This window comes from Crotalus tigris, unplaced genomic scaffold (assembly GCF_016545835.1).
Source record: "Crotalus tigris isolate CLP2741 ecotype Arizona unplaced genomic scaffold, ASM1654583v1 scf7180000018299.754606, whole genome shotgun sequence".
In the NCBI taxonomy this organism is placed as follows: domain Eukaryota; kingdom Metazoa; phylum Chordata; class Lepidosauria; order Squamata; family Viperidae; genus Crotalus; species Crotalus tigris.
The window spans coordinates 188,438-215,989 of record NW_024096930.1 but is presented as its reverse complement, the minus strand read 5'-3'; the positions used below and the strand labels follow the sequence as shown (position 1 = coordinate 215,989).

Below are 27,552 nucleotides of genomic sequence, written 5' to 3'. Positions count from 1 at the left end.
TATTATTACATTTCTGTCATAATATTATATTATTTAGTGACTTCCTGCCTAATTATTGTGGGGAAAATAGGAGGAAGCAGTATTAGGTGTGTTCACTGCCTTGAGTTACTTATAAAGTAATAAAGGCAGGATAACAAATCCAATAAATAAAATAAGAACATGTGATCTTGAAATGAAGTAGCAGACCTTTGATGTTATAGGCTGGTTAAAAATTGTCTCCATGGTTGTTTTGTCCTGCAAAAAGTCCACTTGACACTTAGAAATTCTAGTACAGAGATCCTCAATAAATATCAATCTCAGGCTTCTCTTTTTAAGCTACCTCAATCCCAGAGTAAATCACAAATCATCCTGCATCCATTTTTCAAATGTGGTATCTTGACTACACAACAAATAACTGGATTCATACCATGCCAAGCCATAAACCTTGAGTTAAAAACCTCTATTGCTGGGTTTACCCATCTTGTTCAATCTAACCAAATAAACAGCATTAAGGCTTATTTTAGTATATTTACCCAGCGTATACATTGAATATGATAAATGACATGAATTGATAAAAGCTGCATGTGTAAACAGGCAAATTTCAGATGTTCATGCCTTCCAAGTAGCCAGGACTGCTTGAGCTTGGTAAATAGTAGCACAAAAAGCTACTATACAGCCTTCAAACAACAGCACCTATTAGAGTTATTGCACAATCTTATTGTTCGAAGTATTGTCAACAATACTGGCAGGATTAAACAAATATTTAGATAAAATATTAAGAATGATTTCGTGTGCCATCCCTTAGTATTGAATAAAGGAGTACAATTTCCTTGGTAAACAGATGTTAAATCAAGTGCTGAAAACAGTATAAACTATAGCTACTCTTATTCTCTGCAAAAACACTGTAAAGTAAAGGGAAAATGTACTCCAGTAACAGTAGTCAGATTATGCAGTGTAAATACTGAATACCATTAACTGGAATAGAAGATTATTGCTTTTTAACTTTGTCTCAACTTGCTAGAGACATTTGCATGGCCCCATATGAAAATGAATGCTGGACTAATTTTTTTAGTATAATTCAGAGGGCCCTGATTAAAAGGATGAGATCACTACTTCTGAAACATGTTTTAAATCTTGATAGAAACTTGAAATGTAATTCAAGAAAAATAAGAGAGCCAACTTGATCTCCCAATCACAGTTTGGTTGCATTTCCACTCTCAAGAAACACATCATATTCCATATATTTCATACTTTTTACTTTTTGTGGAAAAAAAGCACCCCATACAGTGTATTTTCTCAGAATCCAACATATCTATCTTTGATATGAAGCCTGCAGTTGAAAAGCTTGTTGAATCATTTTTCTCCAGCATTGCATGTATCCAGTCACAGAAAATGCATATGTATTGAGGAAAAAGTCTTGGTTAAGCCAATTTTCAAAAATAAGAAAAAAAGACAGCATTTTTAAAAAGTAAGTCATTTGATTTGCAATTCCATAGTTATTTGCATGTCAGTACAGCAGCTCCAAAATTGTAGAGTTGCTCCCCAGCTGGGATCCTTTATAAGCTTTGTAGCCTTTAACAGGTTCTGATTTAAAAAAAAAAAAAAAAGTCTGTTGTTCAGTAGCTGTAGAGGGAAAGAGGTGTGTCTTCCATCATGTCATCCTATAAGAAAGAGAAAAACTTTAATTTTGTGCTAGCCGAGACACTAGTGAGAGATATCTAAGTTATGTACTATATATATTCTTAGTGACTTCTGAAGCATCACTTAATGAAGCTGAGCCTCTGCCATCTCAAAGAATTACCCTTTGGAGCAGACAGACTAGTTAACTAATATTAAGGTACAGTGGCAATGAAGCCATGTCCTAGACCAGATTCTCATCCTTCCTGATGAGAAAGTACATTAGACAGTTCATTAAACTTGAAATGGGGAACTGATTTAGATAGCTGCCATAATACCAACTTTTAGACTATTCAAATAAGGCTATTCCATTAATCTGGAAAAGTTATAGCTACAGGCATAGTAATCCCTTTTCTTTCCTAACTCCATGGATATAATAATATTCACTAAATATGTTTGCTACTCTCAATACATAATCCTTCACTAATTATATCTGAATGCTCCTAAGGATCTGTTAACATTCACCTTTCTATGTACACATTTGTATTGTGACATTTATTCCTCCCCTTCAAAATCCTAGAACTAGAGGAAAAATAATAGAATGGGTAAAAGCCCAACTGATTACACAGATGCTCACCATAGGCAAGTCCTGGAGACGTCTAAACCGTAGTCTACTGTTATGTTGTCGATACCTCAAGAAACCCAGGAGAGCCAGAATTCCTACTGTCACAACAAAAATTACAACGAGGGCAATCATCAGGGGATCCTTTCCTATTGGATTGGCTACTGGTATACTGGGCAGATCTGAAAGCAAGAAGAAGGCAGTAAAATGTAGTTCATCTTTTAAAGCTATGAAGGTGCATTCACATAACTACATATTTGAATAATCAAAGGAATACATTGAGCTGCATAACCCAAATTCACCATTGTCTTTAGTATTATTTATACAAACTTGCATTGCCTCTCTCAACATGTTTTCCCCAAAATTAATTCCCAACCTAATTTGGAGATGTCAGAGACTGAATATATGGCCTTTTCCTTCTGCTTACAGAGCATATGATTTGTCACTGGGCTATATAGTTCTTCCATAGTTTTATCCAAGATTGAGTTTAATTATTTCTCGGTTCTCACCAACCCATTCTAAATCATTTATTCTCTAGATGAGACAAGATTGCTAAATGTGTACCTTGATTGTTTCCCACATCAAATACAGTTGTCTTGTGTTCATGTTTAGTTGGTTGCTCTGTCTCTGCTGATATGATTTTGTGAGGTAAGAAAGTAGAGGAGGCAATCTCAAGTGTTACTGATTGAGAAGTATTGGATGTGATCACTTGTTCACCAATAGTAGTCCTTGGAGATGATGTGGAGGCAACAGTGTTCTCTTCTGTGAAAGCCTTAGGGTCCATGACTGGTGTGGTATTTTTTGCAAGCCCCGTGGTAATAAATGTAGAAGATGTTGGCTGGGAAGCAGCTGATGTTCCTGCAGAGAAACATTTAACTCTCAGTAAGGGTGAATTCTTCCTTGAGTGAGGAAGAATTTGGTGTCACAGCACTTTTACATCCAGAGACACAGAATTTGCCAAAGAATCCATGACAGCCTTACTACACAGCACACAACCAGCCTAAACGAATACACCAAGATTGATATACCCTGAATCATGAATCTTATCAATCTCTGCCTAACCACATACAGGTAGTCCTCATAACAATTCATTCATGACCATTCAAAGTTACAAAGCACTGAAAAAAATGATTTATGACCATTTTTCACACTTGAAACTGTTGAGGCATCCCCCTGGTCATATAATCAAAATTCAGATGCTTGGCAACTGACACATATTTATGACAGTTGCAGTGTCCTAAGGGTCATGTGATTGTCTTTTGCAACATTTTGGCAAGCAAAGTTAATGGGGAAACCCAATTCAGTTAACAACCATGTTACAAACTTAATAACTGCAGTGATTCACTTAACAACTGTGACAAGAAAGATCGTAAAATGGGGCAAACTCACTTAACAAATGTCTCACTTAGCAACAGAAACTTTGAGCTCAATTATGGTCATAAGTTGAAGACTACCTGTACTTTTAGTTCAACAGACAAATATATAAAAAAATCAAAGGCACACACATGGGATCACCACTTTCAGGAATAATAATAGAGACTGTAGTGCAATGCCTGGAATCAATAGCATTCTCATATATACAACCCAAATATGGATCTGTATGTAGATGACAACCCTCTCATAATCAAAAAAAGATCGAGAATTCACATGAAACCATTAACAAAACTTGAAAGGAATAAAATTCACTAGGGAAGAGGAAAACGACAACACACTATCCTTCCTGAATATTCTCATCAGTAGCAGCAGTGATGGCAAATTAGAAACAAGTCTATTCTAAAACCACCCACACTAACCAAGTGCTCCAGTAGCAAAGTAACAACCGAGCTTCCCACAAGAGAAACTGTGTATGAACATTCTTTAGATGAGCACAAACACACTGCAGCAACCCTGAACATCAGAAAAAAGAAATAGATCATCTATACAACATCTTATAACAAATTGGATTTCCACACAATTCCACAGTGCCTGACCACTCAATCCAATGTAGCACAACCAATACATGTTGTGAAAAGAATAACAGTGCCATACATCAGAAACATCTCAGAAACCACCAATAGACTATTACAATCACATGATATAGCTGTAGCACCCAAACCAACCAATGCCCTCCAAACATCCTAAGTAAACCACAAGACCCAGCAACCCAGGAAGAAAAAAGAGTCAACTATAGCATACAATGTAAGGATTACATAGACAAAAAGGCAGATCATCCATGAACACCAACTAGCAGTCAGAAGACATGATGAAAGTTCCTTAATTTATACTGCATGGGCAAACCTAACCAGTTTCAACTGGGAAACTGTGAGTATCCTAGACAAAGTCGAGTCCAAAAACACTAGAGATTTCCTGGAAGCCTGGGACTCAAACAAATCAGCCATCAACAGGCACATTAGGCATAAGCAACATCTACTATACCAGTGGCGGCGAACCTATGGAACGGGTACCAGAGGCAGCACTCAGAGCCCTCTCTGTGGGCACGTGTGCCGTTGCCCCAGTCCTAGGCCCTCAGCTGGGTTTTATAAAACCTTTTCGCTTTAGGCATCCACCACCGTGTGCAAAAAAAAAAAAAGGTTCAATCAACCAGTCAATTTCAACTTCTAGTGGGGAAAAAAAAGATCTTGCAAAGCTGGAATTGATTGATTGAACTTTTTAGTCCCACCCAGTCTGCTGTTACCACTGCAGCCACACCCACCCAATTGGCCACACCCACCCAATGGGCCACACTCAGCCAATGGGCCACACCCACCCGGCACCCAAGATGCATAAGTGAGTTTTGGGTTGCAATTTGAGCACTCGGTCTCTAAAAGGTTCGCCGTCACTGTACTATACCATTCAAAATAGACAATTACAAAGCCAAAAAGGAAACAAAAAGACCAGAAAGCTTTATCAAGAGCAATCAACACTCAGATAAGCAGAGATTAACATTAAGGTTAACATTAGACTAACAATCAAGAAGCAAATAATACCTCAATCAAGAAATTGCCAAGCAAGCTAATAGTAAACAACAGCCTAATCAAGGAACCACCAAGAGCAGTCCTACCAACACTGACAGGGCAAGCCACTGGTATATAAAATGAGAGTAAACCTCATTATCTACTAGAACTGATGATGTTACCTAGTTTGGTAATGAAATATCTGCAAGAAAATAACCAAGCTCAGAAAAACCAAGGACCCTATAGTTCAACCTTGAGCTACAAATTTTCCCTTCTATCAGTAACATATTTTTTAGAATGCTGAGGCCACAGAAATATTTAACTGTAACTCTGCAAACTTAGTGGGGGGTTTTTTAGCTCATTTTTTCCATTTTTGGGAAATACAGAGTATCTAATGTAATCTAATATAATGTTTTTACAGGCTGTGGCTATGAAGCAGAATGAGTCATCCTGGCCATATTTATTTAAACCACCTGCCATTATAAATTATTGATAATTGCCCAGTCTTACCTTGTGTCTCCTTTGATTGTGAAATTTCTGTAGCCAGGATCTTACTGCTGGAAGTAAGCAAGGATGTGGTACTGTTGTATCTTCTATCATCATCCAGGCCAAACGTATTGGTTTCCAGTAAGTTTGTAGTTGGAGTAAGAAATAAAGAAGGATCAGTGCTACTATTGGAGGCATTATTTGCAGTCTGAGTCTGTATCCCTGTTGTGGTATTCAAATAGCCAGGTGTAGTAGTGGTCAGATAATCCATCTGACCGATGCTGCTGACACTGATTTGTGGGGTGCTTGTGATAATGTCATCCCTACTAGTGGCTGTGGCTTGGAAGCTTCTAGCTTCAGTGTGAGGAAGCGTGAACTGAGAAACTGTGCTGGATGAAGCGGATGACCCATTCTTCCCATCTCCTGGTATAGGGAAAACATACAGGAAAATAAAATTTGGCAGCATCCTTACAACATATGTCCTTCCCTAGAAGATCAGCTGGAGAAATAAGTAGAAAGGAGAAGAAGTAGATTCATATCCAAAAGAACTGCTGTGAAAGGACAGCAAATTGGGGAGTAAGTTTTTTTCTAACTGAACTCTTTTAAGAAGATACTGAAGCTGAACATATTTTTTACCAAATGAACATTTCCTTCCTCTCATAGAGAAAGCTTAATAAATGGAAGTAATTGGAAGAAATTGTGTACTGTAATAAAAGAGATCAAAGTATACATGGTCACCATTGTCAATTCCATTGATAGAATTCAGGCAGTATCACCAGAATTACCACATCATGAATCCAACGGAATAATATTTCCCCTGAGCTATGCTTGCATTTTTGCAGATTTAACTATGTTTTGGACTGTTCTGATTTCCTTAGAAAAATTGAAAATAAAAGAGACCTTTGTTGTGAAAAATGTTGCTTGGGGGGAAGGGTGGACACCACTTTCAGACTTTTGGGCCATCAGATCCAGATTTCATAAACTAGACTCTGATTTGAGAGTGGAAAAAGGGAATTACACGCAACTGTATTAATACAAGTGGTAGTTGGCACCAGGTCACTTTGCCTGGGCTTAGAAACTAAACAGGACTGGACTTGATTAGTTCTTAGATGAGAGCATTAGGGAATGCCATTTTTTTTAATTAGGCAGACAGAACACAATACACACGCAAAACCTGGGTGTGCCTATTTCATTCCAATTAGAACATGGAGGATTTTAGATTAAATATTCATTCAGATTTTCTCTCTGGCTTGAAAATAGTATTTTTGTATTGCTCTTTACCCACCTTAACTCTTCTATGCTTAACAATCTTTTTTTTATTAATTTTTTTTCATCAACATATGTTAATTTTTCCAATCAAACAAGTTGTCTGGTGTTTGCTAAGCTAATACATGTTCACTTCCTAATCCTTCATTCTTTTCTCTAACCAAGAATAGAATAAATTCCAAATTTTATAGTAGTCCGTATCTTCTTTGTCTTTCAGCCTCATAGTTAGTCTGTCCATCTCTGCACATTCCAATATTTTCGTGATTATTTCTTCTTCTGATGGCAATCCTTCATTCTTCCAGTACTGTGCAAAAATTATTCGTGCTGCTGTGGTAATATGTAGAATTAAATATAATTTCTACTCATTAATCTTTTCAGACATAATGCCTAGTAAAAAAATGCTCAGGTTTAAAATCCACTTGCTCACCCAATATTTTTTCTAACCACATATGTATGATTTTCAAATAGGCCTTTGCCTTCCCACATGTCCACCAAATATGGTAATACGTGCCTATATTATGTTTACATTTCCAACATCTATCTGACATATTTTTAAACATTTTTGCTAATCTTAACACCTTAATTCCTCTAGATTGACAAAAAGGATTTGAACAATATCGTGATCCTAAACATGAAAACTGGGACACAGCAATCTTATGTAACATGTTTCAAAGCACCAACTTTACAAAAAAGGTCCTCTCTTGATGCAAAGTGAAACTAATAAGTATTAGATAGATCAGGGGTCCCCAACCCCCGGGCTGTGGACCAGTACTGGGTCACGGCACATCGGCAACTGGTCCGCACAAACAAGGAAAACCCCATCCGCGGGATGCAGGCAGCACATAAACCACTGGTCCGCAGAAAAACCTCTCTCCATGGAACCAGTTCCTGGTGCCCAAAAGGTTGGGGACCTCTGAGATAGATTAATAGTAGTAATGAACCATTCACAGCAGCAACACCCTGGAGACCACACAGAGTAAATTTGTTTCTTACAATTCCTACATTTACATCCTGAAAAAGTTCTTATTCCTGTGTTCAGTGTTTTCTTTCTCATTTACAATGCTTCTAGAGAAGACATCTGAAAGTCAAAAAGCGAGTAGAACTTAACTAACAGTAGAAAAAAAACCAAACCTCCATGTCAAATCCCAAACTACCATAGGTAATATTTATTTAAAGTATTTGTACTTCTAATATTTATTTCATTATAGAAAAAACAACCTAGCGCCCATTTAGTATTAATTAAATTAAAATGTAATATTGTACTACTTGAGGTACTTTTTGTAGGAAAAACCTCAAAATTAGTTTTCTTTTCTATGCAAAGAAGAGGTATTGGATAAAAGTAGTTAACAAATTAGACAGAAATATCTGAATAAACACTTTTCCCTAATAATTGTGCCCACAGTACAGGTAATCCTCAACTTACAACCACAATTGAGCCCAAAGTTCCTGTTGCTAAGAGAAACATTTGTTAAGTGAATTTTGCCCCATTTTATGACCTTTCTTGTTACAGTTGTTAAGCATTGACTTTGCTCGTAAGAAAGTTGCAAAACCTCAGGACACTGCAACTGTCTTAAATATGAATCAGTTGACAAGCGTGTGGATTTTGATCACATGACCATGGGAATGCTGCAATGGTCATAAGTCACTTTTTCAGTGCCGTTATAACTTTGAATGATCACTAAATGAACTGCTGTAAGTTGAGGACTACCTGTATTTATCTATAGTATTCTAAAGCCCAATTTCTAAGTCCCTAAAGCAGGGGTCCACAAACTTGGCCACTTTAAGACTTGTGGACTTCAACTCCCAGAATTCCCCAGCATGGCTGGCTAGGGAATTCTGGGAGTTGAAGTCCACAAGTCTTAAAGTGGCCAGGTTTGAGGACCCCCTGCCTTAAAGCATCACATGAGGTTGTTTTCTACAATAAACTAGCACAACTGTTCTCTAGTTTAGAGCACTGAAAGTTGCCAGCATGTGGAAATTTAATCTATTGGTTGCTATCCCTACTTAAAAGTAATATTCTACCATGTACTGTTCTGTGGAATAGTGACTTGAATCACAGGATATGAAAGCATTATATTTATTTCAAGATTTTAATCAATTTGTTAACCATAGTTGCATTAAATATATTTAATACCTACTTTGTATATTTCAGGTTCTTTATAGTCTCTCTAGAATCATTTGACCAATCAGTAACTGGGTTTAATTTAATTTAAATGCATAAGATTTCATGAACAGCAACATCTGATGAAATGTACAACCAGACCTTTTTTTTGGCCACTACAGATGGCCAATCAGTAACTGGGTTCATATATCCTGATAAGTGATAATATGGTTTGTTTGATTTGGTCCTAATATAATGGGTGATCTAGTCATTATGAAGTTAAAAAAAATCAGCAATCTGGGGGCATTTGTAGATCTGAAAAGATGCTACCAGACTCCTGGTTTTTGTCTACCATGGATTAATATGGCCATCCTCCTACACCAGTGGTTCTCAACCTTTTTAATGCCGCGACCCCCAACCAGTCGTAAGTCGAGGACTACTCAACCGGTCGTAAGTCGAGGACTACTCAACTGGTGCAGCACCGTTTGCAGAATGGGACTTTTGGCGGGCTCAGCAGGGCAGAGACAGCCTGGACAATTCCTATTGGCTTTTGAAAGCCAATAGAATTAGACTCTATTCAAGAGAGTCTATTCTATTGGCTTTCAAAAGCCAATAGAATAAAAGGGAGTAGCACAGCTAAGGAAAAGGGGGAAAAAATGGCGGACTGCGTTGTTTGGCGACCCCCGTGAAATGGTCGTTCGACCCCAAATGGGGTCCCGACCCACAGGTTGAGAACCTGTCCTACACAGTCATTTCTGACTTACCCTAGTGTATAAATTCAATCAAAAGCAGTACTTGACCATCCTAATCTATTGCACAAGTTTGAGACAAGACAGGTAGAAGAAGAACTACATATACTATTTGAGGCTTTTGGAAGACAGGTAGGATGTAATGTTTTCTAAACTAATTAAATAAAAAATAAATGTGTATAATACAGTGTACCAATTTAATGTCATCGTAGGTACAGCATATAGCAGATGATAGGTCTGAGACAAAAATTTTATATTAATATTTGACTAATATACTTGTGCCAATTTACACTTGCATCCCCTCCCCATATTAACATGTAGCCTGCTTACATGGCACATTTTACTTCTCAATCTTTTCTTCTGCTGTGATTTCTCCCCAATATTTCATTTCCTACCAAACAGTGCTTGCATTTTCCTTGAACATGAACTGTATTCTCCAGTCCATTGACATTATAACTTTTATTGGTAAAAAATAGTTTTAACTGGTAGAACTAGGTTATCAGCATTTTGCCTTTTCTCCCTCTGACCTGAGAGAGAAAGAAAAAAAAAATGGAGGTAAGAAATCTTGGTGTGGTGATGATTTAAGCGGAAAGGCTATTTTCCTACACAATGCATAACAATGCTGTTGTGAATGACTACACAATCTTTATTTTTAAACATATACCCATATAGAGCATAGCTGTGGTAATGTGCATATTCTAACCAAGTTTAAGAAAAATAAAAAGCAATATAAAGCTGCACCAGGGCCTCTTGCTTCATAATTGCAGTGCTACCTTATAATTTGTACTACTTGCCTGTCTATGCCTTAAACAGACATAATCTTTTAAAATGTGTGTACTCTTCGTAGGAACAACATTATGCATTGTATGGCTATGGATTGGTATAATGAATGCTACACTGTTTTCATTAACACATATATCAGCCTAAATCAACCACTATTGATTTAGGTTACTGTACATGTTAATCTGATGTACAATCTGGCTAGTAATTCCTTAGAAGAAATAGAGACGCTTAGAGGAGAGATTGTCTTTATCTCTTAGCTTAGTTTTTGCTCAGTAATAAAGTAACTCTCATACAGTATTCGTATGGCACCCTTCTTCAAAAGAGTTCAAAACTGCATATACTACCTTCCCTAACCTGGTATTTTCCAGTTGTATTGAGTCTCCAATTCCCAAGTTGACTGGGAATTTTGAGAATTGCAGTCCTTATGGGGATGAAGCTGAGAAAGGCTGATGTATATGATGAACCCATTGTGACCAGATAAAATTAATATTTGCCTGTATATGTTACATTTGCCCAGAGCATTTAATTCAAAGAGTAATGTGTCGTAAGAACTTTAAGGGAAAAAAGGTATGTTTGCTTGCCAAACTGTTTCAAGACACTCTTTCATTCATCCCAGTGCTTATACTAATATAGAGTGCATAAATCCAAAACATTAATTGCAAGCCAAGAGTAGAAGCCCAAGAATAAATATATTTCCTGAGCACAAACTATTCTAAAAATGGTTAACAGCAAGTGAAAGAAATATATCAATATTTGTCTAAAAGCTTTATAAATAGAATAAGCTATTTCAACAGGACACTCGGTTAAGGATTCTCTTCCATAATCAATAGTACACAGATTGTATTCAATAAATCTGTTTCTGTGTATATTGTATTCTTTGCACAAGACCTCTTGAACTGAACACATCCCATTCAATTTTCAAATTTGGCAAATCCACAATGACTATGTGTTACACACTGCTTCCAGTATATTTATAACTTCAACAACTGAGCAGTGCTGGGGATTCTTTGTTAAAAAAGGAACCAGTGCTTATTTGGACCAGTTCTTGTTTTTTACTTCAAAGGAATCATTTTATATACAGTAGTGAGCTTGGCAAATTTTTAATTAGCATAGACTTTCTTCTAGCATAATTAGCAAAAGAGGGAAAGTTATCAGTTGAACAATCTGATAACTGATTAATCTGTAACAGTGACTACAACTTAATAAATTGTGGGAGAAGAAGTGAAGAAAAAGGAGGAAGATTGCAGTCCACAAATGTTTTATACTGATCTTTTTTTCCACTCCAACCTCATTTTATGTTAGAAGCCAATGATATTCACAATAAACAATCTGAAAAAAAAAATACCAACAAGTATTTACAAAGAAAGATAATCCTAAATTTATACCTGCACCTAAACAAAGATTAGATTTTTTAAAAAAAAAAAAATTTCCCATTTTTCTCATATTCTCAGGTAATTGAAGATAACCGTTTCATTTAAAAAATAAGTCATCTGAAGAAATCTTTCTTTCAGCTAAATACATCATTTTTTGTCTTCAGAAAAAGTTTCCTAAACATTTCCAGATGATAAAAGCTCTTTACTGATTCACTTATTAGCCTTCTTTATAAAGCTTTGGGAGAAAATATGACAATAAACTAAACCTTAATTTGACATCAATGTAACTTTTAATATCCAGCATAATTTTTGATTATAATATTTTTAGGAAGATGAGATATCTATCTGAAGAATCCTTATCTGATGACAGGATAAAATGCTCCATCTTCTCCTTCCCAAATGTAAATTGGGAAGTTCACATTTCATAGTCAAATGAATTTGAAATCTTATATATGCAATGTGAAGATAAACACACTTGACTTTCTTACATGACTGTTATAAAGATTACTGCAATTAAAAACTGAAAGTGCTATAAATATGAAATTGCTAACAGATACTGTAAAATTTCCACAGAATCTTTATACTGACAGGAAATGCACAGCACCTGCCCTTAGTCAATATTTTCTTTTTCAACTGTAACTATAATTGTTCTCTTTCAATGCACTCTACAACCAGCAAAAGGAACATTAACATCTAAACATGTTTACATTTTTAAAACTACAGTGGGGATTAAATAGAAAGATGTATCACTTGAAATTTAACTAAAAACATCAGGTTTTGCATGAGTGTGTTTTCAAGGGAAATTACCTTCGTATATTTATGGTGCTACTCTACTGCTTTTTCATTTTTTTCTCTTTTCCCCTAATCCAAAGAAAAATCAAAATGCTTAATCCATGATGAGAGAGAGGGAGAGAGGGAGAGAGAAAGAGGGAGGGAGGAAGGGAGGGGAAGGAGAGAGAGAGATTTTGTGTTATGTTTGAAATTTATGGAGAAAATTAAACTTTGGTAATATAGTTTCTGACATTCTGCATAATCATAGAGTTGATAGAAATTGTACATCTCTGATTTATACCCTGTCATTCTTAAAAAAAGAATCTGGCAAGATAGCATAAGTGTAGTCATATGTAAATATTTTAACCTTTATCAACAAACATTCTGATGAAGATACATCATTGCAAACAAAAATGGTCTTTTCATTAATTTTTGTATCTATATTAGCTAATAATGTTCAAATTGGTAATTGTTATTAATACTTTACCTCATTATAAGTAGTGAACATAAAAGGAAATACTGTTCTATACAAATCTAAAATCTCAGCTTATAAATTATTTATATAAATCAACCAAAATAATAAAGTCACACAAAGTATCTCTACAGCAGTGTTTCTCAACCTTGACAATTTTAAGGCATGTGGACTTCAACTCCCAGAATTCCACAGCCAGCCTTGCTGGCTGTGGAATTCTGGGAGTTGAAGTCCACATGCCTTAAAATTGTCAAGGTTGAGAAACACTGCTCTACAGTAATCTATTGACAAGAGTGAATAAAAATATCAGTTAAGTAACTCTCATAAATGCACTCATCTATTAGAATATAGTTTGAGGTATAATGTTTGTATTCTTACAAGACCATAACATGTCAGTCTGACATTTGTGAAAATGAGACCTTAAAAACTTGCATAAAGTTCTAAGCCTTATAAAACATACTGGAATTAAATTAAAGAACAGAAGTGGCATACAAATCTGAGTAAATAAATCAATGACACTGAACTTACATTTTTAAAAACACCCTCTATATATCTATCTGGATAGAGTAGCTGATTTAATTGACAGTCAAAGTATGTATGAAGAACTGTACAGCACTGTGTTTTTGGATGCAGCCAGCCCGGCTCTAAAATTATTTTAAGTGTTCTAAAAATCTCTTATCTTCTGTAGATTTCTCTCATTTTATGGACTCAGATATTAAATAAATATGTTACTTTGTTAACTGGTTAATATAGGGTATATAAAATACCATTATCAAAATGCTATGGTCTTCTAAATCAGGGGTCGTCAACCTTGGCAACTTCAAGTCTTGTGGACTTCAACTGGACTTCTGGGAGTTGAAGTCCACAAGTCTTAAAGTTGCCAAGGTTGACGTCCCCTGTTCTAAATAGCCTGAAAGTGTGATTTAAAAAATTGCTTTAGAACCAACAGTGCCTGGAGCTGTAGAATTATAAGTAGATAAGAAAGGGAACAATTCACTTGTCTTCACTCATGTGGTCCTTTTGCTTTTCAAACCAGTGCTTGGAAACTTGGATTTAAAGAAGTTCTACAGTGATTGTTACTTTGGACCTCAAGAGAAAGAGCCCTTGGGACAGGCATGCTTTATGCCTGAATTCACAAATGCTTAACTTGTTTACTGGGTTCTCCTTAAACATAGACTTATAAACCAATCAAACAGATTGAATTTGCCTAACACGCTACTACACATATATATGCACAAAATCAAAGTTTTGAGTTCAAAGGCTAGGTATGTAACTGGCAAGTACAGGTACTGGATCTATAACTGACCCAGTTAGATACATTGTACAAACACGCCTATTTGGGCAGAAGACGTCTCACCTTCCCATATCCCATTTCATTAAGATGACCTTGTGAGAAACACACTCACCGGCCAGAAATTTGACAGAGTCACTAAGTGAAGCAGCAAGCAGTTTATTGAAAAATACATTTTTGCAAGAACAGGTGGCTAGCAAAGCAGGTCCACCCAAAGATAGATTTCAGCACCATTTTATTCCCTAAGCCCAAAGCACAAGTCCCTCCCTTGCCACCCCATGTGACAAGGCCACAAATTTACACCCTATCCGAAATGCCTAATTCCCCCATGTGAATCCCCTACTGGTGTCCTACCCGTGTTCCCCATTTGCTTTTGCCCTTTCTAAGTTAGTTTCCCTATTAGCAGTGTGTGTGTGCAGTTTTGCCTAGCCCACAGGTCCTGTTCTCTTGGAACCCATCTGCATAGGCATAAGCAGTTAGTTTCATTATTATGTGCAAGCTCTTATGGTTAATGTCTATGGAGATTCTCAGTCAACTGAAATTTCTTGTTTTTGAGGGAATATGAACAGATTTCACCGGGCAGGAAACATCCTGCAGCCAAGAAGGCCCCACACACATCTGCACTACTCAGGTGACCCTGAAGACACAGACAAACCTCAATGACTCTGTAAAAGAATGCAAATGATCAGCTGTCTGCAAGAAATAAAAATCCTTCCATTCCCCACCATCCAGTCAGAGCTGAAGAAGCTTCTAGGATGAGAAGCGAAATGTCTTCAAAGAAAAATAAGGAAGTCCAGTTGCCTCCTGAAAAAGCACCTTTGAGATTCCTGATTAAACTGTCAGCCAGCTTGTTTTAAGACCACAGACAGTTCCTGTTCTTCTAAACCTTCGCTTTTTCTTGTTATTCTAGGCCACATTCATTTTCCAGGTATTTGTTAAATTTGGTCTGATGCAAAAACAACATTTTTATTTTCCACATCTTGAACCCCCAAATCTTAAATCTGCAATCAGTAAATGCTTTGAAGAAAATATTCTAACTCTGCTGCAAATGCACCAAAGAAAGAAAATTGTGACTTCCTAGGTAACAGAAATGAAGAAATCTAGCAAGCCAGGAAAAGCCATGAATTTCTGCTAAGTAGTGTAGATAAACATATAACCTGAGTGAAAAAAAGAAAGCCAGGTTTTGAATCAGACTGTTCTGACCCAAACTGTTCTGAACGCTGGCAGTCTACTTGTAAAAACTACAAATAAAAGGTAAGAGCATTTCTGGGTGTATTTTCCAAACTACTGTTCTGATCAAGCCTTATTTTAGTTCCCAAATGCCCTGGTGGTGGACGTGGCAGCTCTAACACTCATTCGGTAAACAACAAACCCAATGGGTAGTGAGGGCCTGCATTAAACCTTGGAGCTTCACGTCTGGGGAGAAAAACTGCGTGCCAGTCCTAAGAAAAGGCACCCCATAGTCCATCACCCAGTGAACTAAGGAAAGTCTGAATCTCTAGCTGGCCAATGAGCCCCTCCAGGAAATTTAGGCTGAAAGCGAAGTCGAGAGAAAGGCTTAACGCAGGCAGTAGAGCAACGCCTTCTTAGATGGCAGAAAATTTGGCGCGTCCAACCCAAATAAGACGGGCAGACTCGCCAGGGGGAGGGCTGCCAGGGACTTTTGGTTTTTCAATGGCTTCTGAGGTTCCTCAAAAGTTTGGGATACTTCCAACCGCGCCTGCTTGCACCCGAGACCCGACCTTTCAGGAGGGATGGAGCGAGTGGTGCACGTACCTGGCAGAGACAGGAGTCTTCCAGCGAGGAAGCAACAAACGGCCGCGAGGTTGTAGAGGCAGCGACGAATTCCCACCATAGTGGGCCGGCCCTACGGGCGATCGGTCAGGGCAAGAGAGACAAAAAGAGAACCGGCGTCCCCGGCAGCGTCTGTAAAGATCTGGTCGTGGAGAGTGAGTCACTGCCACGTGGTTCATTCACAAACACAAGGATGGGACTAGTCGGGGCGTGTTGCGGCCTCTTTTTCGCTCCCCAACTCCTGCAAAAAGTGCCTGCGTTTCCTCAGTCCTCCCGCATCATTCACAGGACTCTCGCGCCCCCTGCAAAAACTGTCGGGGCCGCCCCCTCTTCCAGCTGAAAGTCCGAAGCCGGGGCTTTCTCCGCAATTGGCCAGAGTTTTTCTAATCTAGAAGTTCAACAAGAGGAACCGATACGAAGGGTTTCCCTGGTCGGTAGCGCAACGCTCTGTCCCACTGACGGAGTCTGGAAACAGACCGACCGGCGCTGCGAGAACAGCTCCGCCCCTTCACCGTCGGCGCCGGGGGGGGGGTCAAAGCAGACCATCCTCTCCGCGACTGGTGACGGAAGGAGTTTTGGGAATCTGTTTAACATTCATCCGTGCTGGCTGAACAGTCTGATTGCCCTGAAAGGAGAGAGAACACGCGAAGGGGAATCAGGAAGTACTGTCCGCAGATCTGAAAAAACGCCTATAATGCTTCATTAAAAATAGCATCTAACAGGTTTACCCAACTAGGTGGCAGCACTTAGCTCATCCTGGCTGATGTTGTAAAGGGAAGCTACATGTATCTGGTCAGGATTTGGGAGGCAGAGATCCCCGCTAGGGTGAATCGTGAAAAATCCTGGAAAAAAGAAAAGGCAAAACATTTCCAAAAAAAAGCTACACGGATCTGTCGTCACCAGGCAGGAAAACTCAAATGTGTCCCGGTTTGGGGCATTTCCCTGACACTTAAATGCAAAACAAATATACCTTGGCAGCTATAATATTGATATGTGAAGGTAGACAATTGGGTAAATTGTGTTTACATAAATCAGAAGCATGTTGTGTGATAGCAGCTAATGTGTATTCACACATTAATTATGTATTTGGTGTGCTTTGTGAATCCAACAATTGTGGTTTATAGACCATAATTTATTATTTGATATGTCTGAATGAAGCCTATGTTTATTCAATAAACTATAGTTAAGCAAAGCAGGGCCTGGCTTATTTATATTGTTACTAATAGTTACTAATAGCTTGCTAACCAACTCTTCACCTTAAATTTTCTGTAATATTCATAAAATATAATAAACATGAAACTGTAATGTGAACATTCCATGGAAAATAGAGGAGTCCAGAGGTAAAGCTGAAAAAAGAATCAAGTGAAATAAACATCATTTTAGCCCCAAGAAAGAAATTGAAGATAATTCTGCTTTGATCGTCTTTGGCAGAAGAGAATGCAGAAGTAAATACTTTCAACTTTTCAAGTTGCTGTTTATGTAACCTACAACAATATAGAAGAGTTCCAATAATTATTAAATATACATTATAGCAAAAATATCTGAATAGTTACTTAGAATGCTATTGAAAGGAAATTATAGACGAACACAAAGAGTGTCTTGGAGAAAATATATGATGTGAGAAAAAAACTAAATTGTCAGATGTTGACTCTCTTAATAATAAAGAGGAAGGGAAAATGCTGTCAACGATTTTCTTTCTGGATAAGCTAGAGAATGTTTTGACATTCTATAAATGTTGAAAAGTTGATTGTGAATTTCTAATTTTCAAACAATTAGCAATTTTAGAAAAATAATGTGATGTTTTATTTTTAAAGTGTTAGTGTACTTCTGAGTGAAAACTACAAAGTACTGGTTATGCATCATTTTACATAAATTTTGTTAGATACAATGGAAAAATGATAACGAAAATATACTGCAGAAGACATCCATTGTATGGCGGTATGGTACTTGAGAACAACTATAACAAACAATAAACTATGCACCATTTTAATGGATAAATTTAGTGACTGGCAGGAGAACTAGCTTGCTAAAACTTGTCATAGATGTATGACATCCTTTAAAAGTAATATGTCCATTTAACCTATGAGTAATTATGAAAATCAAGCATTCCTTTGCACTGAAATATAATTATATGTGTAATGAAAGGCAGGATTAATTACTACTAATTAATAGAATCGCTAAAGGCAAATAAGCTTTACTGTGTGTAAAGAAAATTGCATTTCTAATGCAGGTACTTGACCTTTTGGGAAAATACACATTTTGGCTATTCTGCTATGCCAGGCTATAGATTACAACAATTATTACATCGGCAACCAGTATGAACCATGATGAATCATTATGTGCCATGACATCAACGCAAAATGATGTAGATTTGTAATTTGCCCATGCACCTAACCTCCTCATAGCATACTTTCTTAATATTAGCACAAACTATCTTGGACTAGCAGCAAATAAATTAGAGCAGGGTGTCAAACTCACAACCTCACGTGACATGTTGTGATGTAATCGTTACTTTTTCTCCATTGACAGCAATGGGGTGGCATGGTTTTGGCATGGCGTATCTGGCCCGTGGGCCGACAGTTTAACACCCCTGGATTAGAGGAAATTTTGTGGTGGCCTAGAGATGAAGCTCTCACCTCACAATCAGGAGGCTGTGGGTTCAGTCCTAGGTAATGGCAGATATTTCTCTCTCTGGGTGCAAAGAAAAGATATCTGCTGTGAACTCCATATAGGTGTCAGGAAGGGCATCCGGCCAGTAAATCCAGTTGCCCCAGATTGACCCCAATGCAAGGGATTACAGGATCATTAAAAGAAAAAAAATGACCTAGTGTTTACTGTGGTAGTTGGTTGACAGATTATGCAAGATTAAATCCAATTAGAGGGGTTAGTTTTCATGCAATGTGTTTTGCAGAGCCAGTCAATTGGCCAAATGCAGTAAATCATAGTTTAGTGTTGTGTGAATAAACTTACTGAATAATTTAGCCAACCAGATTTTACTTACCTAGTATATTTTGCCCATGTAATCACTTTTGAAGAAACTATATTGGCTATCTTAAACAGACTTAGAAGCTTTCAAAATATAACTGGATGATGTTGTGAATAAAATTGAACTGAGGGGACCATTTCTATCTTAGTTTTATTTATCTATTTATCCTATTCAGCTTGTATAGTCTCCCTGTAAACATGCAACTCTGAACAGCTAAAATCTAAATAAAGTAACAAAACCACTAGCAAAAGTCAAAGCCCAACAAGGCATTTCATACCACTATATAAATCAACTCCCTAAACATGAGCTTATCTAACTTCCTGGTCCAAAGTCTGAGAGAAAAAAACAAGACCATCCTGATCTTGGAAGCAGTTCCACAAGATAGGCACAATATCAGAAAATAAATCTCCTGGATCCCATCAACCCACCTCAGAGGGTTGTTGTGGGGAAAAAAAGGATATTAGATATGTTTGCCACCTTATACAAGTAATAAAGGTGGTATAAAAATACATTTAAAAATAATAAAAATGATATTTTAGCAGAAGGGCATGTCCATCCTGTCATATTTTATGGATTGGGCAGAAAAAAACTGCAGACAGGCTATTTTGCAAATGATCTGGCCCTGTGCCTGAAGGGGTCTCTAAATATAACCAGCATCTTTTATTGTAGAAACTTGCTTGGGGCCAATTGCAGCTCACAAAGAAGTGGTATTATATGCTCATATTATGGTATGCCCATAACTTGTACTGCTGCATTCTGGATCAGATGCAGCTTCTGAGTAATCTACAAGGACAGTTTCATGTAGCATTCATTGCAATTATCAGACAGGAGGTAACCAAGGTATGAGTGAATGTGAGCAGAACCTCCATCTAGGAATGAGCTCAGTTGGTGCGCAATATGGATTTTTGTAAGAACTGTTTTAGCCATGACTGCTACCTAGTCTTTAAGCAGGAGCCAAGTATCTAGAAGAAACCCCAAATTACACACCAGTTTTATCTGGGAAAGCCCAACCTAATTCATTAATGGGAAATGACCAGATCTAGGGCACGCCTTAAAAATATAGCCATTCGGGTTGCAGTGACTTGGATAGGAAGAAAGAGGTGTGTAGGTATCACCCTAGCAAGATCCCCAGGTGGCAATCTGGAGATATTATCAAAGTGGGAAAATAGTTATATTTTGATATTCTTATCATGAGAAGATAATCCTTAAAGAGTCTTGGGCATCTCTTCTGCTCTCTTCTGCCATTTTATCTCCCAGAGTTTCTTTGAAAACCAGAGGCCTCCTTGGAATCCACGAACAGAGAAGTAGCACAGGTATAATCTGGGTGAAAGCTACTATCACCCCTGAAAGGGGATTGCTGCAGGCCACTTTAGCTGACTGTGTTCAGCAGGTCAGCGGTTCAAATCTCACCGGCTCAAGGTTGACTCAGCCTTCCATCCTTCCGGGGTAGGTAAAATGAGGACCCAGATTGTTGGGGGCAATGTAAATATATATATACATTGCTTACTGGTGTACACCGCTTAGAGAGTGCTTGCACTTAAAGCGGTATATAAGTCTCATAAATAAATAAATAAATAAATTGCTCTGCCAGCATTCCAGAGCAAACATAAATGCTTTGAGAGATTTTTTCAGACATAGCATTGTCGATACTTATTTCAGCAATGTCTCATATTTTCATTCTTTTCCACCAGCTTTGTTTTTGCCTCCTGTCCATTTCCATTTAAAATATTTTTTCTATCTTAATTTCTAAAGAAGTAGAACTGTTACCCAAAATATTAAGGATTTTAATTTTATGTATTTGGAACCTTTGAAATTGTTCACTACTGTAGTTTGAACACAAGATGTCACTCTCATTTTAACTTTTATTGAATCACAGACTGAAACGTGTACCTAGAAATGTTGATTTATAGCTCAATTTCCTGGGCAAAAGTTGAAGACACATATCCAACATGCTATCCTGGACAAATTTTACACTTTAATTAGAATATATTAGTTTTCCCCAAACATCATAAAAAGATTGGGAACTACTGCTCAATACTATTTCTGCCAAGTATTTTCCTACACAAGAAACATTTTGAAGAATGCTTTTGGTTTTTAAGGAGGCCTTAGAGAATTTGGCAGAGCTTGTGTTTCCAGCTGATTTTATAAATAAGCAGTGATTTTAGAACTTCCAGTTCCATTTGTTTTCTCTCATCTGTCAGGTATATTCCAAATAGGGAAAATCCATCCTACAAGAGCATTTGTGCCAAGCATCTACTTGGAAAATTATACCAGAATGCCATAAAAATGGAAATATCGTATTTCCAAAATCTATGATGGCTTGGACCAAGTGCTTATGTGCTGGCTTTTTTCTTTCTTCCATTCTGTTGTTTTGCCTGGACAATATTTCTTTGCATATATCAGTTTATCAAATAATTCTGTTTCATTGATTTTATAGGTACAAAGCAGAAACAGCTCAGTTTAGCAGGTTTAAACCTAACTAGTATTTGGATAGGAGACCTCTAGAGAATACCAGGGCTGTAGATCAAAAATATATCGCAGAAGCAATGGTAAATCACTTTTGTACTATACCCAGAAAAACAACATGTGTCTGTGTATGTTTAAATAAGTCATCAGCAGGAAATTGTTCTACCTGTTTCCAAATGGGATCGGGTCTTCAGGGCCCATATGAATGATGGCAGCTCATTGAAAAGTGCTCTCCCCACCCATTTTTTTAAAAAATTAAGCAACAAGAACATATTTCTGGAAGTGGTTTTCTTTTTAAGAAAAGCCTTGACCTGCAGCTGCATGAAACACACACATCTCTTCTTTTGAACAACTTTTCTTTCAGGTCTCAACATTTCATGACAATGTCTATCATGCTGATGTTTTGTTTTTCTATCAGTAACCAGTATTGTGTTGTTAAACAGAGAACTAATTGTACAGAACCAGAGCCAGATTTCACTAAGAGTCATCAGAACATAAGATTTGACAGCTGAAAGAATTTTGCTTGTGCTGAGAAACTGCCGATATTCCAGTCAATAAAATCACACAAATTCTTCCAATGGGTAGTTCTAATGACACAAATATGGAAGTACTATACAAGACTTTGGTAAGGTGGCTCAATGCTAAGAGTTTCTTCTGTACTGCATTATGGGCAATATAGGATGGCTACCCTCTCCAGTTAAAGGGTTTTCAAGAGATTACTTCTTTCAGTCTGCCAAAAAAAAAAAAAAAAAAAGCCCCCCTCCAGGTTTTAGTTTACTATAAACATTAGTAATTTTCTCACAAAATAGTAAGCTTTACATTCCATTAAGGATGGAGAAACCAACTCAAAAATCAAGTTTTATTTTAAATTACTTTGAATACAAACATACATTCATAAAACGAGAAGCAGTATAAAAATGTTTTCTGAAAAACAGACACGGGGTGGTGATGTAAGTGAAAGCAATTCAGGAAATAAAGCATTAATCTGAGAGGGTAATTATTGGAAGAGAAATGGCTCCTGCAGAGACTGGAACAGTCAGAGGAATGGATACACCCACACATTTCATCATGCCAAAACCATGTTTGTAGTCACACCTACAACAGGTCTCCTGACCTCATCTCAAATAGAAGACTACTGGGAGTAGTCAAAGGGGGTATAAATGGTGAAACAAGTATTATGACATTGTTCTCCAACCTCCATGTGTTTTACACATGCTGTGATATTGTACACACTTACAATAAGGGTTGAGCTTGCCTTGTGATGGTGTGACACGTTTAATTTTTTTTGACAAAGCATCAGACCCTTTGTTTAAATATATGATTCAGTATGGAAGTCTTGAGGTATACCATTACAACGGATAATTTTTCATGAGAAAAAACATATTGGTATCTAGCCAGAAGAAAGTCCCATGGATGAAATGAACTGTGCTCCTTATTAAGCCTAAATGCCCCAATGCAAAAGACACCCACAGTTTAAAAAGGAAGGTAAGTCATATGGTACCTCGTTAACGGCATTTTCCCAGTAACAAAGGTTTTAGTAAAAAGGAAGTTGTCCTGTGGTAATTTTGCTTTATTGCTGTCCACGGGACAGAGGACTTTCATGAATTATATCATTTCCAAAAACGATTAGTAGTTGTTAGTGCGCGCGTGTGCAACACTGTCGTCTGTTACAAAATCTGTAGCCTACCAAAAGACTCCGTGCAGCAAATTTAGGTAGCATTGCCTTGTGCAGCAAACAATTAACTCTGGCTCGGTTGACAGCTGAATTCTTCCCTCCTTGTGCAAACAATTTAGAATGCCTTCATCTTTCGCTTTCAGTGGCAAACTTATTCTCATTGGCTTGACATTCCACACAGTATTCCTTATCCGCCTTCAATCGGTGGTCTAACAACCCCAGCTCTTTCTTCGTCCCGCCCTTTCGTTTGCGCTCGCTCGGAACTGTTGTTGTGCTGAAGTCAAACTGAGCTGCCATTCAAGCTTTCTCTCTCTCTTAACCAAAGAGGAGACACAGACCTCGGCTGTGTGTCAATCTTCAATTCGATTAGCTATATTCGCTGCCCATCCAACAGGAAGCTCTCTCGATTGGTGGAAATCCGCAGGCAGGTCCTGCCCTTCTTCGCCCTGTGGTGGCCTCCAGCCAGCTCAGGCGATTTACTTTGGGTTGTACGGTCCGGGGAACTCAGCTGGGCGCGCGCGCCCGTTCTTTCTTTTCTCGGTGCTGCGGACTAGGTGGAGAGGAGGGAGGGGAAGGACCCGCGGCCGCTGCGGCCCAGGTTTGTGTAACTGGGTCTGCTGGAAAGCGACCAGTTGCTCCCTTCCGTGTCCCACTACCCTGCCTGGGTATCTACCGCGGAGCATTAGACCGTTTACCCCGGTGTATCGCGCTTCCACTGTTCTCCTGGAAGGCCTGTAAATATGAGCTGTCCCTTGGAATGCGGGATGCACCGCCCCTCTTCCTCCTCTTCGAGGCAGGTAAAGGCAGCAGACCGGTATGGCGAATCGCAGTGCCTACTGTCGAGGCGGAGGGGGGGGGGGAAGGGTCTTTCCCAAGGTGTCCAGCGAGAGGGAAAGGAAACTGAGCTGGGTGGATTCTGAGCCGAGCAGGAGCGAGCGAATGCCTGTATGTGTGCGCGCGCGCCTCCCTAAGTTTTGCATGCCGACGTTAACAGAGGCGTGAAGATCCGGGTAACTTCCTGGAGGTCAATACACGAAGAATAAGACTTAGACTTATCTATAGTTTCTAGAGATAAGTATGTCAGGGCTCTGAAGGAAACATGTAGAGAGGTAGTACGCTGTACTTTAGCGGAACTTTGTGTAACTTGTCATTGGCCCCTATATTGGGTCCTAAAAAGCGATACCAGGCAACTGCCCAGTCAGAGATGGAGGAGTATCTGACCACCTGGATGAGGCTGTTGGGGAAAGGCGAAAAAATAACTTCCTTATCTTTATCTCTTTTTTTCTGTATCTGTTGCACACTGTAATGTTTTGCTTGACTATCTTCTCATCCAGGAACCACTAAATCTTACTGTGCGTTATTAATAGAGCTGGTTTCCATAGGTGTTTTGAAATTATAGAGTTGATACTATTAGGTGCCACTGATCTTAAGATTTGTGGTTTCTGCTTAGGTTTTTCATTCAGTACAGCATAGCATAGACATGTCCTGAATGGAAAAGCTGAGTGTTAATTGTAAGGAGTTTTCCTTTGTCCCCTTTATGTTGCACATGGGTTTATTTGTGCATCTATTTTGAGGTCCTTTAAATTAATGCAATCTGCTGCTTCTATAATGGTCTCTGAATGCAGCAGAATAATATGCTTTTTGTGTATATAATTGGGAATTATCTCTTGTAAATTAAAAATCTGCCCTTCATATGGATATAAGCATGATTTCAGAGGGGAAGCAACTTTCATACCCTTGCTTGTTGGATGTTTTTCAGTATTGTTAGACAACAGGTGCCATTATTTTTAGAGAAGGCTGTATAGACTGGTAAATCAGATTATATGATAATCTCACTTCAGGGATGTCTGATTTACTTTTTATAAATAATCCCATAAACTATTACTGTCTTTAAATTGTTAAAGTAAGATCAAATATTTGGATTAGTTTCATATTTGAAACTTAACTGATCAGTACTCTAAAACATTTTCCCAACCTGGTGCTCTTCTCAATTCTTACCCTAAAAGTTTTTTCAGCTTCATCATGATACAGAATTCTAATCCCCATTTAGCACCAAAACTGCATTTTTCCAATGTTGAAAAGAGTATATGGTGCTGACAGATGGAAATAAAGATACAACATACTTTAATAAATTCTGCTAAGTATGAAAATGTTCCCAATTTACAAAAGAAAATGGCATGAATATTTCTGGAAAAGTATATGGATTGCTAAGACTTTTTAGTAAATTACATTTTATAAATTATAGCAAAGGTGTTAAAATGGTGCTGGCGTGAGAAAAGAAAAGTGTTATGCATTAATGATGCTATAGACTTTGTACACTATCATGAAAAGTACAGTATGGTTATTACAAATTAGCTAGTAGTCATTAAGGCATTAGTCTAGAAATGAGGAGATGCTTAGTTCTAGTCTTTCTTACGCACAAAACCAGTTGGGTAACCTTGAGCCAGTCACTCTTTCTCTGTGCTAGGAAGCCGACAATGGCCACTTCCAAAAATATCACTTCCAAAGAAAAACTTGCCAAGAAAACTGCAGGAACTAATCCAGATAGTTGCCAGGAGTCAGAAACTGACTCAAATTCACCTCCTCCAAATAAAATAAAAACAGATGGACCTTCTGGAAAACTTTTATATGTTTTTATTGAACATTAAAATGGGTAAATATAAAAAGATACAAATTAAAAAATGAATGATGAAGTTTATGTTTTTTATAATTTTCTAGAATATTATAATTAATTGTAAAAGCAAAGTATTATATCATTCTACCAAACTAAAATGTAGTTTTCTACTGTTGAAACATTTTGCTGTGTAAACCTTATTTTCTTGTAATGGGAGTCCTACATTTTTATGAAGATCAAGCTATTAGTGATAGAAATTAGATTAAAATAGGTGTCAGAGAAGATCAGATTGGTTTAATTTATCACTTAGCCATAGTCAAGAATTCCATGAAATGTAGAAAATCACATATATTTACTATGAAGTAGTATAATGATACAGCATCAGGTTCACATATGCTGTATCTTCTACAAAGTATTCTAGACACTATGTTCTCTTCTTCTATTTAGACCACGGGTGTCAGACTTGCAACATCACGTGACATATTGCGATGTATCATGACTTTTTTCCCATTGCTGGCAATGGGGTGGGTGCTGTTTTGCTGTGACGCATGCGGCTTGCAGGCCAGCAGTTTGACACCCCTGATTTAGACTATTTGATCTATCCCTTTTCATCAAGTCTGATGGCAAAGCTGATTCTAGCCAGGAGGTTCATAGTGCTTGAGATGTTATGTTAGGTTAATTTTCTGATTATACTGTGCAAGAAATTTGGGAAGAGTCCAGGATTTATTTGTAATGAAGAAATTCCCATCTGGATCAATTGGAGATTTCTCTACCAATATATTTTGTTGCCAAAAAAGGAGACATTGAGAAGTGCACTAATTATTTACAGTTGACCCCTAGGTAGAGTTCTTTAAAACAGCTAAAGGTTGGTAGTTACTAAAATAGTCATTTCTTCAGTTCTTGGCTTTGAATTCTAGTTCTTCTGACCTTTCCTTACTTGTAACCTGAACTTTCACGTTTCAGTCATCTAAATTGCACTACAGACTTTGTTTCCAAATTACATCATCATGCTTTTATCTGGCTATCTCTGTAACTATTTCTTGGGCTAATTAACTCCAGTCTGCTATCCTTTATGCTTTTGGTGCCTTGGTAATCTCATTGAACATATCTAGATGTACTGTTATAAGTATGGAGACATATTTGAACAGGAGACATATTTGAACAGGGTGATCAATCAACAGTATAATGGTTTTGCTTGGTATATTTTGGTATCCTATCCTTCTTCCAGAGAATTTAGGAAGTGATAGTTCTTCTTTCCAATAACTTTGTGACAAAGTTATGAGGGCTCATAACCTATTCAGCACATTGCTATCTGAATGGGGAATAACTTCACATCTAACAATTCACATTCTACTTCTTATCTAATATAGTGATAATTATGTCAGTGGAAAACAATGTTAAATCAATATGAATACAGGCTACTGGTAATTTTGAACACTATCAACAAGATATTGCTGTCAATTCAATTTGGTGATACCCTTCAATTCAGATGTATTGAGGCTACAGCTCCCAGCCATCATAGACAACTTGGGAATTTCCTCATTAGTGGGGGGTGTATACACTGTATGATTCAA

General features: G+C 37.6%; 2 protein-coding genes across 4 annotated transcripts in view; one reads left to right on the top strand and one right to left on the bottom strand.

Moving 5' to 3' along the window:
* Positions 1–1,217: 1,217 nt before the first annotated feature.
* LOC120310799 (putative protein TPRXL) lies at positions 1,218–16,738 on the bottom strand. The gene is made up of 5 exons (XM_039349606.1): positions 16,220–16,738; positions 5,662–6,060; positions 2,783–3,076; positions 2,234–2,400; positions 1,218–1,640 (listed from the first exon to the last, which is right to left on the bottom strand). Exons 1-5 carry the CDS (start codon positions 16,296–16,298, stop codon positions 1,596–1,598), a joined length of 984 nt encoding a protein of 327 aa, XP_039205540.1. The 5' UTR covers positions 16,299–16,738; the 3' UTR covers positions 1,218–1,595.
* Positions 16,739–22,537: 5,799 nt separating this feature from the next.
* Positions 22,538–27,552, top strand: part of TESK2 (testis associated actin remodelling kinase 2) — a 57,539-nt gene continuing 52,524 nt past the window's right edge. Inside the window, exon 1 of one of the 3 annotated variants that reach the window (XM_039349591.1) lies at positions 22,538–24,157. The gene's annotated coding sequence lies outside the window, so the exon portion shown is untranslated. Of the gene's footprint in view, positions 24,162–27,552 lie in introns of all 3 variants that reach the window. The other 2 variants (XM_039349590.1, XM_039349592.1) reach the window with 2 other exon arrangements.

Coding starts and splice junctions, on each gene's coding strand:
- LOC120310799 (XM_039349606.1), bottom strand. CDS start 16,298: ATGGTGGGAATTCGTCGCTGCCTCTACAACCTCGCGGCCGTTTGTTGC. Junction 2,401..2,782: donor TGATGTGGGAAACAATCAAG/GTACACATTTAG, acceptor TCTTGCTTTCAG/ATCTGCCCAGTATACCAGTA. Junction 1,641..2,233: donor GTCTCCAGGACTTGCCTATG/GTGAGCATCTGT, acceptor TCTTTCTTATAG/GATGACATGATGGAAGACAC.